The 12,168-nt window shown below is 53.3% G+C and overlaps 1 protein-coding gene across 1 annotated transcript; it reads left to right on the plus strand.

Annotated features, from left to right (window-relative positions):
• Positions 1-726: 726 nt before the first annotated feature.
• Positions 727-10,641, plus strand: LOC125623096 (uncharacterized). The gene is made up of 4 exons (XM_075120172.1): positions 727-1,379; positions 2,536-2,662; positions 3,464-3,571; positions 5,832-10,641. Exons 1-4 carry the CDS (start codon positions 1,356-1,358, stop codon positions 7,904-7,906), a joined length of 2,334 nt encoding a protein of 777 aa, XP_074976273.1. The 5' UTR covers positions 727-1,355; the 3' UTR covers positions 7,907-10,641.
• Positions 10,642-12,168: the final 1,527 nt, after the last annotated feature.

Raw genomic sequence — 12,168 nt, forward strand, 5'->3', positions numbered from 1 at the left:
GATTGCTGGTTGGAGACTCTTACACTCTCTACAGCTGGATGTCTTGTTTGGATGGTGGCCCAGTGCTGCCCTGCTGCATTAAACTCTGCTCCTCTCCCTCGCCAGCATCACTAGGCCATGGGCTGCCCTTCCAAGTGCCCCTTGTCCCAGAGACCCATGCGAGGCCAGCTGAGCTGCTGGGGTTGGAATGCCCCCTACCGCTCACTAGCCAGAGCACCGTGAGCGAGGAAGGCGGGGGCTCCAGGGGGCTCTGAGCTCAGCATCAACTCCTGGGCATCAGAAGGGCTGGAAGGTCCAGTGCTTAAAGTGGTCTGAAGAAAGCAGGAGATCTCTCATAATCTGTGCAGGGCAGCTCTACTGGGAGGGAACTGACAGTTCTGCCCTCAGTGACCCAGTTCAGAATTTGGGTGTTTGTTTATTTACTTATTGCCAGGTTTCCAACCCCTTGGGCACCACCCTTCCCCCACCAACCTCTTCAAGCACTGAGAAAGCCCCTGAGCAGAGCTATGCTAGGTGGAATGAGCGACCCCCCCCCCTCCCCGCAAGCTCCACTAGACATGTGCCCCCAGCCCTCTTCTCAGCTAGCAGCTCTCCGGTACCCAGACCAAAGCTCCCCAGCCCCCTCTCCACCGCTGCCCAAACCCCTGTGCACCCCGTGAGCAAAGCCCCCTTGCTCCCCGGAGCCACTGGACTGTCCCTGACTTGCCCCCAGGCCAGATTCGATTCCAATACACCCGGCCAGCAGCTGCCCCCGGCCCAGCTTCCCGCTGCGGCTGGGCCCCCCGGAACCGGAGCCAGCTCAGGGGAGGCGCATCCCAGCGTGGGGGGCTCAGGCCGGGCCGCCCTCGAGGGCACGGAGGCGGCGGCAGGTTTGTCTCCTGGCCCCAGGCTGCGATCCGTGCCCCAGAGGCTGCAGCCGGCTGGGGGCCGCTCCCGGGCCGCCGGCGCGCAGGGGCTGGCTGGAGAGGGCCGGGCAGCGGCTCTGCGCAGCGCTGGGAGCGGCGCTAAGACGCTGCGTTTGCGGGCTCGGGCCGCGCTCGGCTGCCGGCGGAGGGGCCCCGGCGCGGCTCGGAGGGGCAGGCTGGGTCCCGGGGAGACGCGCAGCGGCTGAGCTCCCGCCTCGGGAAACGGGTCTCGCTGGCTACGACCCCGAGCCCCGGGGAAACTGCTGCCTTTGTGCGTTTGCAGCGGGCTCGGCTCTTCCCTCCTGCCCGGCGAGTGCGCGGCGGCCGGGTCGGGCTCCGCGGCGTGGGGCCCGGTCAGCGGGGAAGCTGCGATTCCGCCTCCACTGCCGAGCTGCAGCCGAGAGACCGAACCTGCCGCTGCCCAAGGAGAGGAGGCTCTGGCTGCCGGGGATGGCAGGGGCGCGCCCCGCTCAGGTAGGGCTTTGCCGTCGGGCCTCCAGGGGGGCCTGGGCTGTGGGTATCGCACTGGCTCTGGGGGCTGCTGCCGCTAGCCCAGGGGGTAATTTCCTGACCTGCCACAGACTTTCCGGGTGACCTTGGGCCGAGTCAGTGCCTCTGTGGGCCTCAGTTGCCATCTGTACAATGGCCTCATCCCCCGCCCCGCCAGCGGGGTAAGGGGGCGGGGCTGGCTTGTCAGGGTAATAAACTAACGGTTGTGAAGCGCTTGGAGATCTCCTTTCGAAAAGTGCTGTACAGGAGCAAGGTCTTGTTGGTTATTATTACTGTGCCTCTTCTTATGTTCCCTGTGTAGCAAAGGCCCCTGTGCCAATGTTCCTTCAGTAGGTGGCCTCTGATCCCCACCCTAGTCTTCCCCATCCCACCCCAGCTCATTCAAGGCATTATTCGGTGCTGTCTAAAATGCTCCCCCTTCCTCTCCCTCCCCCCCAAATACAGGAGGGTGTTTTGCAAATGACAGAAAATGCACTGAAGACTGAATTATAATGCAGCCCCCATGTATCAGAAATGTCCTACACCCGCATTAATGAATCGCAGCATCTGTCATGTGAACAGCTCCGCCTGGTGGCTGCGAGGAGGTGTTCATGGGTGTTTCCTAGCCAGATCTTATCCCCCGAGTCACAGTGAAATGTTCCAGTTTGGCCCTGACAAATGATGATGGGACAAACCCAGCCGTATGCAGCTTGCATTTGCCATGGGAGTCTCTGGGACAAGACCAGGAGTGATGTAAACCCTGGTGTGAGTTACAGGTTGGATTTGCTAGTCAGCGGGGTCTAATAAACAGCTGACGTCTCAAATGCAAACATGTGGCTACTGCAGCTAGGCAGGGAGGCCCCAGGTGCTGCTTCAGCAGGAAATCGCCACCGAGACAAAGGCCAGGCTTCTGCTCCCCATCCCTGCATCCACTGCACACTGTTTCCAGGAGAGCGCTCCGGTGACAGGTGTGAGCTGCCCCGGGGGATTCCCATCCTGGGTACACCAGCAGCGACGTGTGTGGTCAGCATGTGTTACACACGCAGGAAACGCTCTCCCTGCCCTGCCAGGACCCTGAGCTGCTGCTCTCAGGGTGTGACTGAAGCAGAGGCTGCCGATCACGGTTTATTTGCTGTTTCAGGCCCCAGTCACGTTTGACGATGTCGCTGTCTATTTCTCCGCGGAGGAGTGGGAGGAGCTAGCAGAATGGCAGAAGGAGCTGTACAAGGACGTGATGAGGGACAACTACGAGGCTTTGAACTCCCTGGGTAACAATTAGTGGTCACTCGTTCATTGGAAGCTGCAGCCCCCAAATAGGAGAGCTTCAAGTCATCCTCTGTAGTGTGATTACATGAAACAAAGAGCCCTGCCTTAAGCACCAGCCAGAGAACTTGCTGACTGGGAAGTCCTTCCATTTATTAAATTCCCCCTGTAACACATCCTGGTCCTCTCTGGTGATGGTGAAGGATCAGGAAGCCTATAACCACTGCACACGGTGTACAAGAGAGCGCTCCCTGCATGCTGTGTGGTACCATTTGTGGGAGTAGAATGGAGACATTTCCTGTGTCTAGGGAGAAGTTCGGATGTAAGTGGGCCGGTGGCTGAGGCCATGGGACACACCAAATATCATTCATCCTGTACAGTAAGTGTAGGTACCTGAGTCTCCCGTGAGCTGTTCAGCTCATTTCAATCCATAAGGCTTTTTTGCCTCTGGATCTTCACTCTCTTCCCATGTAATTCATACACTGGGCTGGGATTAAATCAGGAGTGTCATTTGAAAATGGTGACAGAACAGTGAGTAATTGCTGAGCTACACATTAGGTGGGATGGATGGTCCAGTGGTTAGAGTGCTTGTTTAGAACTTGAGAGTCTTGAGTTCAGTTTCCTGCTCCACCACAGACTGTCTGGGCAAGTCACATGGTTCTCTGGGCCTCAGTTCCCCATCTGTAAAATGGGGATAACTGCCTTGCCCTGCTGCACAGGGGCTTGTGAGGATAAACACATTAATGATTGTGAGGGGCCTGCTAAGTACCTAGGATCAATAGATAATTCTCTTCTCTCATCACCAGGACATGCTGCCGCTAAACCCGACATTATCCGGCTGCTTGAATGTGGGGAAGAGCCATGTGTCAAGGGTCACAAGGACTCTGGGAATGGAAAAGCTTTTAACTTTATCTGTGAGTAATGATTGACAAACTGTTCAGAAACAATGAGTGTGCGGAACCCAGCCGCCCCTTCCTGCATGCTGGCAATTACCTCTTTGCTCCCAGTAACAAATGCAGTAACCCTTGTTACTGGCGCATCATTTTGGCAGGTGTCAGCTGTGTATCCCCATCGATATATTTCCACTCCCATTGGAAATAGCAACAGAGCTCTTAATTTTCCCTTGCTAGTGGGTGAATGGCTCTGGAGAGCAAAGTGGAGCAAAGCAGAGGCTGCTAACGTGGAATTTGAAGTGGAGTGGAGAGGGCATGTTCTTGCTTGGAGCAAAAGAAGGTCACAGAGAACAGCCACTCCTTCTTTCCCAAACTGATCTAGAACTGACCGAATTGCCAAATTGGTACAGTTTGAGAGCTCCTCCCCTTCCTAGCAAAGGACAGAGGCTGTCAATCAATGCCTGTCGGTAATGCTGATCCTATTTATTCACTGGAAGCAAATGGAAACCTTTTAACAAACCTCTGTCTGTCTCTCTCCACTTTGTTACACTGTATTAACTGTCTGGTTAGCTATGAGATAACATCAGAGGAATCCAATTAACAGGTCAGAAATGATATCTAGGATGAAATTCTGGCCTCTCTGCAGTCATTAGCAAAGCTCCTATTGACTTCCAAAGGGCCAGGACTTCACCCTTAAAGCTTAGTGAGCGATTTCAGAAACATTTGTGAGACATATTGACCCAAGAAGGGCAAAGGCAGACCTTGTGTAAGCAGCTGGAGCTGCATTAATGTTAATGAAGTTGACCCACGTCCGGTAGATCTGATTTGGGCCCTCTGCATGCAGATCATAGAATCATAGAAGGTTAGGGTTGGAAGGGACCTCAGGAGGTCATCTAGTCTAACCCCTTGCTTGAAGCAGGACCAATCCCCAATTTTTGCCCCAGATCCCTAAATGGCCCCCTCAAGGATTTAACTCACAACCCTGGGTTTAGCCGGCCAATGCTCAAACCACTGAGCTATCCCTCCCCCCTAATTGCCAAGTAGGATGTAGTTCTGGGGTGAGATTCTGACCCCACTGAAGTCAATGGCAAAATTGACTTTAATAGAACCAGGATTTCACTCCTAATTTCTACATAAATCTGGGCGGAGTTTTCCAGCTGGTGCAAGGCTGAAAGTCCAACCTCATGGGAATGCTATAGAAATAAAATGTTAATGTCATTGAAATAAACTAGGGCTGTCAAGTGATTAAAAAAATTAATCAGGATAAATAGCACGATTAAAAAAAATTAATTGTGATTAATCACACTGTAAAACAATAAGAAAATACCATTTATTTAAATATTTTGGATGTTTTCTACATTTTTAATTATATTGATTTCAATTATAACACAGAATACAATGCGTATAGTGCTCGCTTTATATTTATTTTTATTACAAATATTTGTACTGTAAAAACCAAAAGAAATAGTATTTTTCAATTCACCTAATACAGGTACTGTAGTGCAATCTCTTTATCGTGAAAGTTAAACTTACAAATGTAGAATTATGTACAAAAAATTCATTCAAAAATAAAACAATATAAAACTTTACAGCTTACAAGTCCACTCAGTCCTACTTCTTGTTCAGACAATCGCTCAGACAAACAAGTTCATTTACATTTGCAGGAGAGAATGCTGCCCGCTTCTTGTTCACAATGTCACCAGAAAGTGAGAACAGATGTTTGCATGGCACTGTTGTAGCCGGTGTCGCAAGATATTTACGTGCCAGATGCACTAAAGATTCATATGACCCTTCATGATTCAACCACCATTCCAGAGGACTTGTAGGACTTGTAGACTCTAAAGTCTTGCATTGTTTTATTTTTGAGTGCAGTTATGTAACATCTACATTTGTAAGTTGCACTTTCACGATAAAGAGATTGCACTATAGTACCTGTATGAGTTGAATTGAAAAATATAAAGTGAGCAGTGTACACTTTGTATTCTGTGTGGTAATTGAAATGAATATATTTGAAAATGTAGAAAAACATCCAAAATATTTAATACATTTCAATTGGTATTCTATTCTTGAACAGTGTGATTAAAATGGCGATTAATTGTGATTAATTTTTTTGAGTTAATTGTGGGAGTGATTAATTGACAGCCCTAAATAAACCCATGATGTCATTGACTGCTGCTCTATAATTATGTTAACTGAACTATCGGCTGAGCGTATTCACAGGAGCTTTCCATTCTCTCCAGCCTATGCGATAAATAACATCTGGATTCTCTCTCCATTGCAGCAGATGCTGAGATCAGGGGGAAGAAGGAGACTCATCTGCAGAAGACTCTCAGGGGATTGGAAGTGCCCAGGCTGTTAGCAGGGGGACCTGCAGAAGGTGGCCTCCAGAGCTCGGACAGGGAATTAGTCTGTCAGGCTCAGTCCAACTCAGAAGATCATCAGGGAAACTCTCCTGGAAGTGGAGTGGAGCCACCCACTCCTTGGCAAAGCAGGCTCACTGCAGCCACCTGGCAATGCTGCTCCCTGGGATGTAAGCAGGTGGCTCCCTTTGAACTCCCTGTGGGACTCCCGCATGTGCTTGAGGGCAGGGTCTGGCCCTTGGATGTCCTTGCTCCCCAGCCATTCACTCCTGCTGAGACTCTGTGTAAACGCATCCAGTGTGAGAAATGGTTCACTCCGCTGCCAGCTGCTGGTGGTCACGGCGGGACGCCCATGGGAGCAGAGACCTCCATGTGCCCCAAGTGCAAGGGGAGCCGTGGGGAGAGCTCTTATCTTAGTGCATGTCAGAGAATCCCCCCAGGAGAGAACCTCTGTCTGTGCGCTTGCTGTGAGCCAAGCCCAGCCCAGCCTGTGCCCCAGAGACTCCCCCCGGGAGAGAACCCCTGTCTGTGCGCTCGCCGTGAGCCAAGCCCAGCCCAGCCTGTGCCCCAGAGACTCCCCCCGGGAGAGAACCCCTGTCTGTGTGCTCGCCGTGAGCCAAGCCCAGCCCAGCCTGTGCCCCAGAGACTCCCCCCAGGAGAGAACCTCTGTATGTGCGCTTGCTGTGAGCCAAGCCCAGCCCAGCCTGTGCCCCAGAGACTCCCCCCGGGAGAGAACCCCTGTCTGTGCGCTCACCGTGAGCCAAGCCCAGCCCAGCTTGTGACCCACAGACTCCCCCCGGGAGAGAACCCCTCTCTGTGCGCTCGCCGTGAGCCAAGCCCAGCCCAGCCTGTGCCCCAGAGACTCCCCCCGGGAGAGAACCCCTGTCTGTGCGCTCGCTGTGAGCCAAGCCCAGCCCAGCCTGTGCCCCAGAGACTCCCCCCGGGAGAGAACCCCTGTCTGTGCGCTCGCCGTGAGCCAAGCTCAGCCCAGCCTGTGCCCCAGAGACTCCCCCCGGGAGAGAACCCCTGTCTGTGCGCTCGCCGTGAGCCAAGGCCAGCCCAGCTTGTGACCCAGAGGCTCCCCCCGGGAGAGAAACCCTGTCTGTGCGCTCGCCGTGAGCCAAGCCCAGCCCAGCCTGTGCCCCAGAGACTTCCCCCGGGAGAGAACCCCTCTCTGTGCGCTCGCCGTGAGCCAAGCCCAGCCCAGCCTGTGCCCCAGAGACTCCCCCCAGGAGAACGACTGTATAGATGCCCCAAGTGCGAGAAGAGCTTCTGCTACAGGCAGGAATACACGTGGCACCAGAGAGCCCACCTAGGCGACAGGCTCTATAAATGCAACGGGTGTGAGAAAAGTTTCCGCTCCAAGCAGGAGCTGGTCTGGCACCAGCGGGCCCACGCAGCAGAGAGGCCGTACAAGTGCAGAGAGTGCGAGAAGAGCTTCCGCTACAAGCAGGAATTCACATGGCACCAGAGAGCCCACGTGGGCGACAGGCCATATAAATGCCCCACCTGCGATAAGCACTTTCGCTACCAGCAAGAGCTCACGTGGCACCAACGGAGCCACACCGGGGAGAGGAGCTACAGGTGCCTGGGCTGTGAGAAGAGCTTCCGCTACAAACAGGAATTCACGTGGCACCAGAGGGTCCATGTGGGAGAGAACCCCTACCGATGCCCCACGTGTCAGAGGACCTTCCGCTGCAAGCAGCAGTATGCAAGCCACCAGAGGGCCCACAGCGGGGAGAGGCCCCATAGATGCTCTGAGTGTGGTAAGGGCTTCAGCCGGAACTCAGCCCTTCTTAAACACCAGCGACTCCACACCGGGGAGGGACCTTACTGCTGTCCTGCCTGTGAGAAAAGCTTCCACCAGTGCGCACACCTTCTCAAACACCAGAGATCCCACACACGCAAGAGAGACCGGCCGGATGGGCAGAAGCCTTCTGAGCGGAGGCAGCCCCAGCAAGGCCCGAGCAAGGCTGCAGGCAGAGAGACCCTGTAAACCCCCAGAGCCTGCAGAACGTTTCAGGGGGAACGCTCGCTTTCCTGAGCATCCGGGAGGCCGAAGCAGGAGAGGAGCTCGGCTGATGAACCCAGCATGTGAGAGCCTCAAGCACAAGCTGAAGTTGCACAGTGCCACATGGGAAAGAGCCTGGAAAGGGGCTGAACAGGTGGAAAGCTCAGTGGTTTGAGCATTGGCCTGCTAAACCCAGGGTTGTGAGTTCAATCCTTGAGGGGGCCATTTGGGATCTGGGGCAAAAATTGGGGATTGGTCCTGCTTTGAGCAGGGGGTTGGACTAGATGACCTCCTGAGGTCCCTTCCAACTCTGATATTCTATGATTCTATGAAAGGGCTGTAGAGTCAGAGTCCCTCGGGGACCCCGTGGAAGACACACACATGGCAACAAGTTATATATAGGTCAGTAGGACTTCTCTTCCTGGAGGTGCTCAGATACTTCGGTGATGGGCAGCAGGGTAGAACCCTGGAATCCAGGGCCCCGTCTGGCTGCTGACTCTGTGCCTTATTGTTACTAAATGAGTAGCTGCTCCTGTGCCCCTGAGGCTAAGGTGTTCACCTGCTCCAGTCCTGCTCCCCACACACTGCATCGTCAGCCTTAAATATGCCAGGAGATCTCCATTGCTGCGGGGCAAACCAACATGTTAATGCAATATTGTGCATTTGGAGGAGGATGTCAATGCCAAGGAGTCAGGACGGTTGAAGTGCCGGGACTCGCAGCCACTCTTGGCTGAGCCCTCTGGATAGCCATAACTCACAGCTGTAGGCAGGGTACTGGAGCGATGATGCTCTTCGGGCTCTCTTCTGGCTTCCACCCCTGCCCCAGATACTCAGATCAAACCGTTTTGCTGCCACCCTGCATCACACGTCAGCGTAAAGGAGCAGCTATGTGAGTGCCTTGCTCACTGTTACTTTGCTCAAATGTTGCACACGCAAGGTAACCGCGCCACCTCTAGAGGGCGATCTCATACTAACATAATGGGGCATTTCTGGTACTTGCCGTTATTTGAAAATCAAGGTTGCTGGGCCGTGACCCACCTGTACCCTGCTGCAAAGATCCCTCTGTGGGGAGGTCCTGAGCATTGCAGGGGCTGTGAGGGCTCAAAGCACAGCTTCCCATGTTCCTCCAAGTACAATCGCCTTTCTCACCAGCTCTCTTTCTGCAGCTACGGCCCTGCATTACTGTGCAGACTGCGATATGGGAGCTGTAATTCTCTGAGCGCCCCCCCTTTCAGAGGGTGCTGCATGCGCACATCGGGCACCTCTGTAAGCTGACGGGGGCTCGGCTGTGATCCCTCCTTGGCCCAGCCCCCTTTGGGGAGTCGAATGCTGGAGCTAGATTCACACAGTCCATCAGCTCCTTCCTGGAAGGGCAGCTGGTGCTGTGCGGAGGCGTTTTGGCTCCCTCTCACCGCGCAAAGCTGGCCCCATTGGGCGTTTTCTTGACAGCATCTCAAACCCTCTTTTCATGCCATAGTCAGAACTTTTCCTGGGGCTAAATTCTGTTACACTGATGTAATTCCAGAGCAACTCCACTGACTTCAGTGGTGTTTACGCTGCTGTAACTCCGAGCAGAATCTGGCCCTTGCCCTAAGATCTTGTTCCTCCCTGGTGTTGCTCCGGGGCAGTGTGGTCAGTAGGAGCGGTAGCCGCCTCTACTCTTTGTCCTGTCTCCACCATCTTGTGAAGCAGGAGAGGTACCACAGGTGACTGTAGGAAATGGGATCTGCCACATGTGGGGGGTCTGGACTGTCCCTTGTCCTGATATGGGCTGAAATCCACTGGATGCATCCAAATCACTGACCCAGAGGCTGTAGCTGGCCCATTGCGTGTTTCCGCCACACCCAGGCTCTAGAAGAGTGCTCCTCTCTCCGGCTTTATTAATTAGAGGGTAGTGGGAAGGTGAGGAGTAGGCACTGGCTTGAGACCCAGGAGACCTGGACTCAAGACTCTGTGTGCGCCCTTGGCCCAGTCTCTCTGGCTGTTGGTCCCAGCTGCATAGTGGGGATAAGAGCAGGGCCCTGCTGCGTGGGATGGCTGCGCGCTGTTCTGAGGTACTTGGATTCTGCAGGGATGGGAGCAGGTCAGTACCTAGCCAGATATTCTCCACAGCTTGCTAGGCTATTCCACTGTGCTCGCTGACTCCATAGCATTTCACCTCCCCATGCCCGGTAGGGTCTGCTGAATGGGGTCGCTCAGTGCAAATGCCAATCCACTGGGGTTACCGCAGCTATAAATACATGCGACAAGCTTCCCTAATGCCACTTCTCTCATTAAAAGCATTGTTCCATTCTTAATGGCTCCTCCGTGCTGCTCCTCTTGGCGCTGGGCGTGTCTGTCCTCCCCACCTCCCCAAAAAAAGACAGCTGGACTTCAGGAGTGCTTCACCCTGCTCCGTCGCACCCACCAGCTGCCTGCGCCATGCCGTTGCTGGTGCCATGAGTTACTGGGGGCCTCCCGCTTAGGTATCATAGCAACTCGTAATGAACGAGTGCCGCACAGCCTTGTGTGCCTGCCCCAGTGACAGGCAGAGTAGGGTTATGTACAGGCCTTTCCCCAAGCGTCGCGTACTGCGGCCTCTTCTCAGTGGTGGAGCTGCGGCCTCTGCTGTGCATTCGATTGAACGCTCGTGGGAGCAGGGGCCTCACCTTCCTGTTTGCCTGTAAATTGCCTAGCACAGTGTGGAAGCTACAAAAATAAATAGTAATAGATAAAAAATATGCCCATGGTACGAAATGCACTTGGGCACAAAGCTACTTATCTCTGTCTCTGTAGCTAGCTCGCTGTCGCGTCAGGAGGAGTGATCGGTGGGTTTCCCTCGTATGCAGCATTGGTGAGGCCATTGCGGGGTACTGTGTCCAGTGCTGGTACCCGCACTTGCCCAAAGATGTTGGGTTGAGAGATGAGGCACTAGAATGATCCGAAGTCTGGAAATCCTGCCGTATGGCGAGAGACTTAAGGAGCTTGAGCAATGTAGTTTATTACTGAAGAGATTATTATTAAAATTGATTGTGGTCAGTAGGCAGAGTCGTCCCTAAGGGGGACGGGGCGGGGAGAAAGTGACGAATCTGTCACTTCCGGGACCGATCATGCCAGCCAATTGGTCCAGCCTGCAGGACCCCCCAAAGCGGGGGGCCCAGAGCGGTTGCTCCAATTCACCGTGCCCAAGGGATGGCTCTGTCAGTAGCTACCTACGTGGGGAGCAGATATCATATTTTAGGGGGCTCTTTATTCTAGCAAGCAAAGGCAGAACGAGATCCACTGGCTGGAAGTTGTAGTTAGAAAACTTCAAATTGGAACTAAGATGCAACGTTTTGACAGTGAGGGGAATTAACCTTTGGAACTGCTTAACCCGGAAGGTGGTAAAATTCTCTCTCACTTGGAGACTTTAAATCAAGACTGTATGGCTCTAAGAGACATGCTGTGGTTTGACCACGAGTCATTGGGTGCAATCTGGCCACTTTCAGAGTAAGGAAAAATAATTGCCTTCGGTAAGAGTCTCCGGCCTGTGTATACAGAAGGTCAGACTAGATGATCATGGTGCCTTCTGGCCTTAAAATCTATCTAATCTATCTCCCCCCCCCCTCCCCCCCGCCCCCTAGCCAGTGACGGTGGTGCTTAGGTGCTAAGCACAGGAATGTTAACTCCAGTTTAGTTTTGGCAGGGTTGTAGACTGTGCTCTCCTCTATGTGAGGTTGCATTTCATAAGCTGACTTTCTTCATTAGAATGTTTCGGGGAAGATTCAAGGGGGAAGGAGGGCTCTGAAGCCAAAATATCGCTGACTTCATTGAGGCAAAGAGATGCTCTTAAGAAGGCAAGACATGGTTTCCTCCTGATTTCATGTGGTAAGGAGTTCTACAGCCAGAAATACTCACATTGGGAGAAGTAATGGCACTCACTTTATCGACACAATTTCCTTTAATCTCATAAGTACAAGATACTTACAGAACTGTTCTCTTGGAACAAGATAGATCCATCATGAATACATTGTTTCGCTGCTGGAATTCAGACACCTACCATTATCATGTTTTACCTGATCCAGAATTTTTCCCTGGTGGCCAGCTCCAACTTCTCTTTAAGTCAGTTACAAGCTGCTCATCAATTCCAGCACAGATGAGATCAGGCCTTGTATAAATACAGCAGTAAGAGTGTAGAGGAGGGGCGGGCAAACTTTTTGGCCTGAGGGCCACATCGGGTTTCTGAAACTGACCCCACCCTGCTTCTCACCCCTTGATGGGCCCCCCGG

Source organism: Caretta caretta, chromosome 15 (genome assembly GCF_965140235.1).
Source record: "Caretta caretta isolate rCarCar2 chromosome 15, rCarCar1.hap1, whole genome shotgun sequence".
In the NCBI taxonomy this organism is placed as follows: domain Eukaryota; kingdom Metazoa; phylum Chordata; order Testudines; family Cheloniidae; genus Caretta; species Caretta caretta.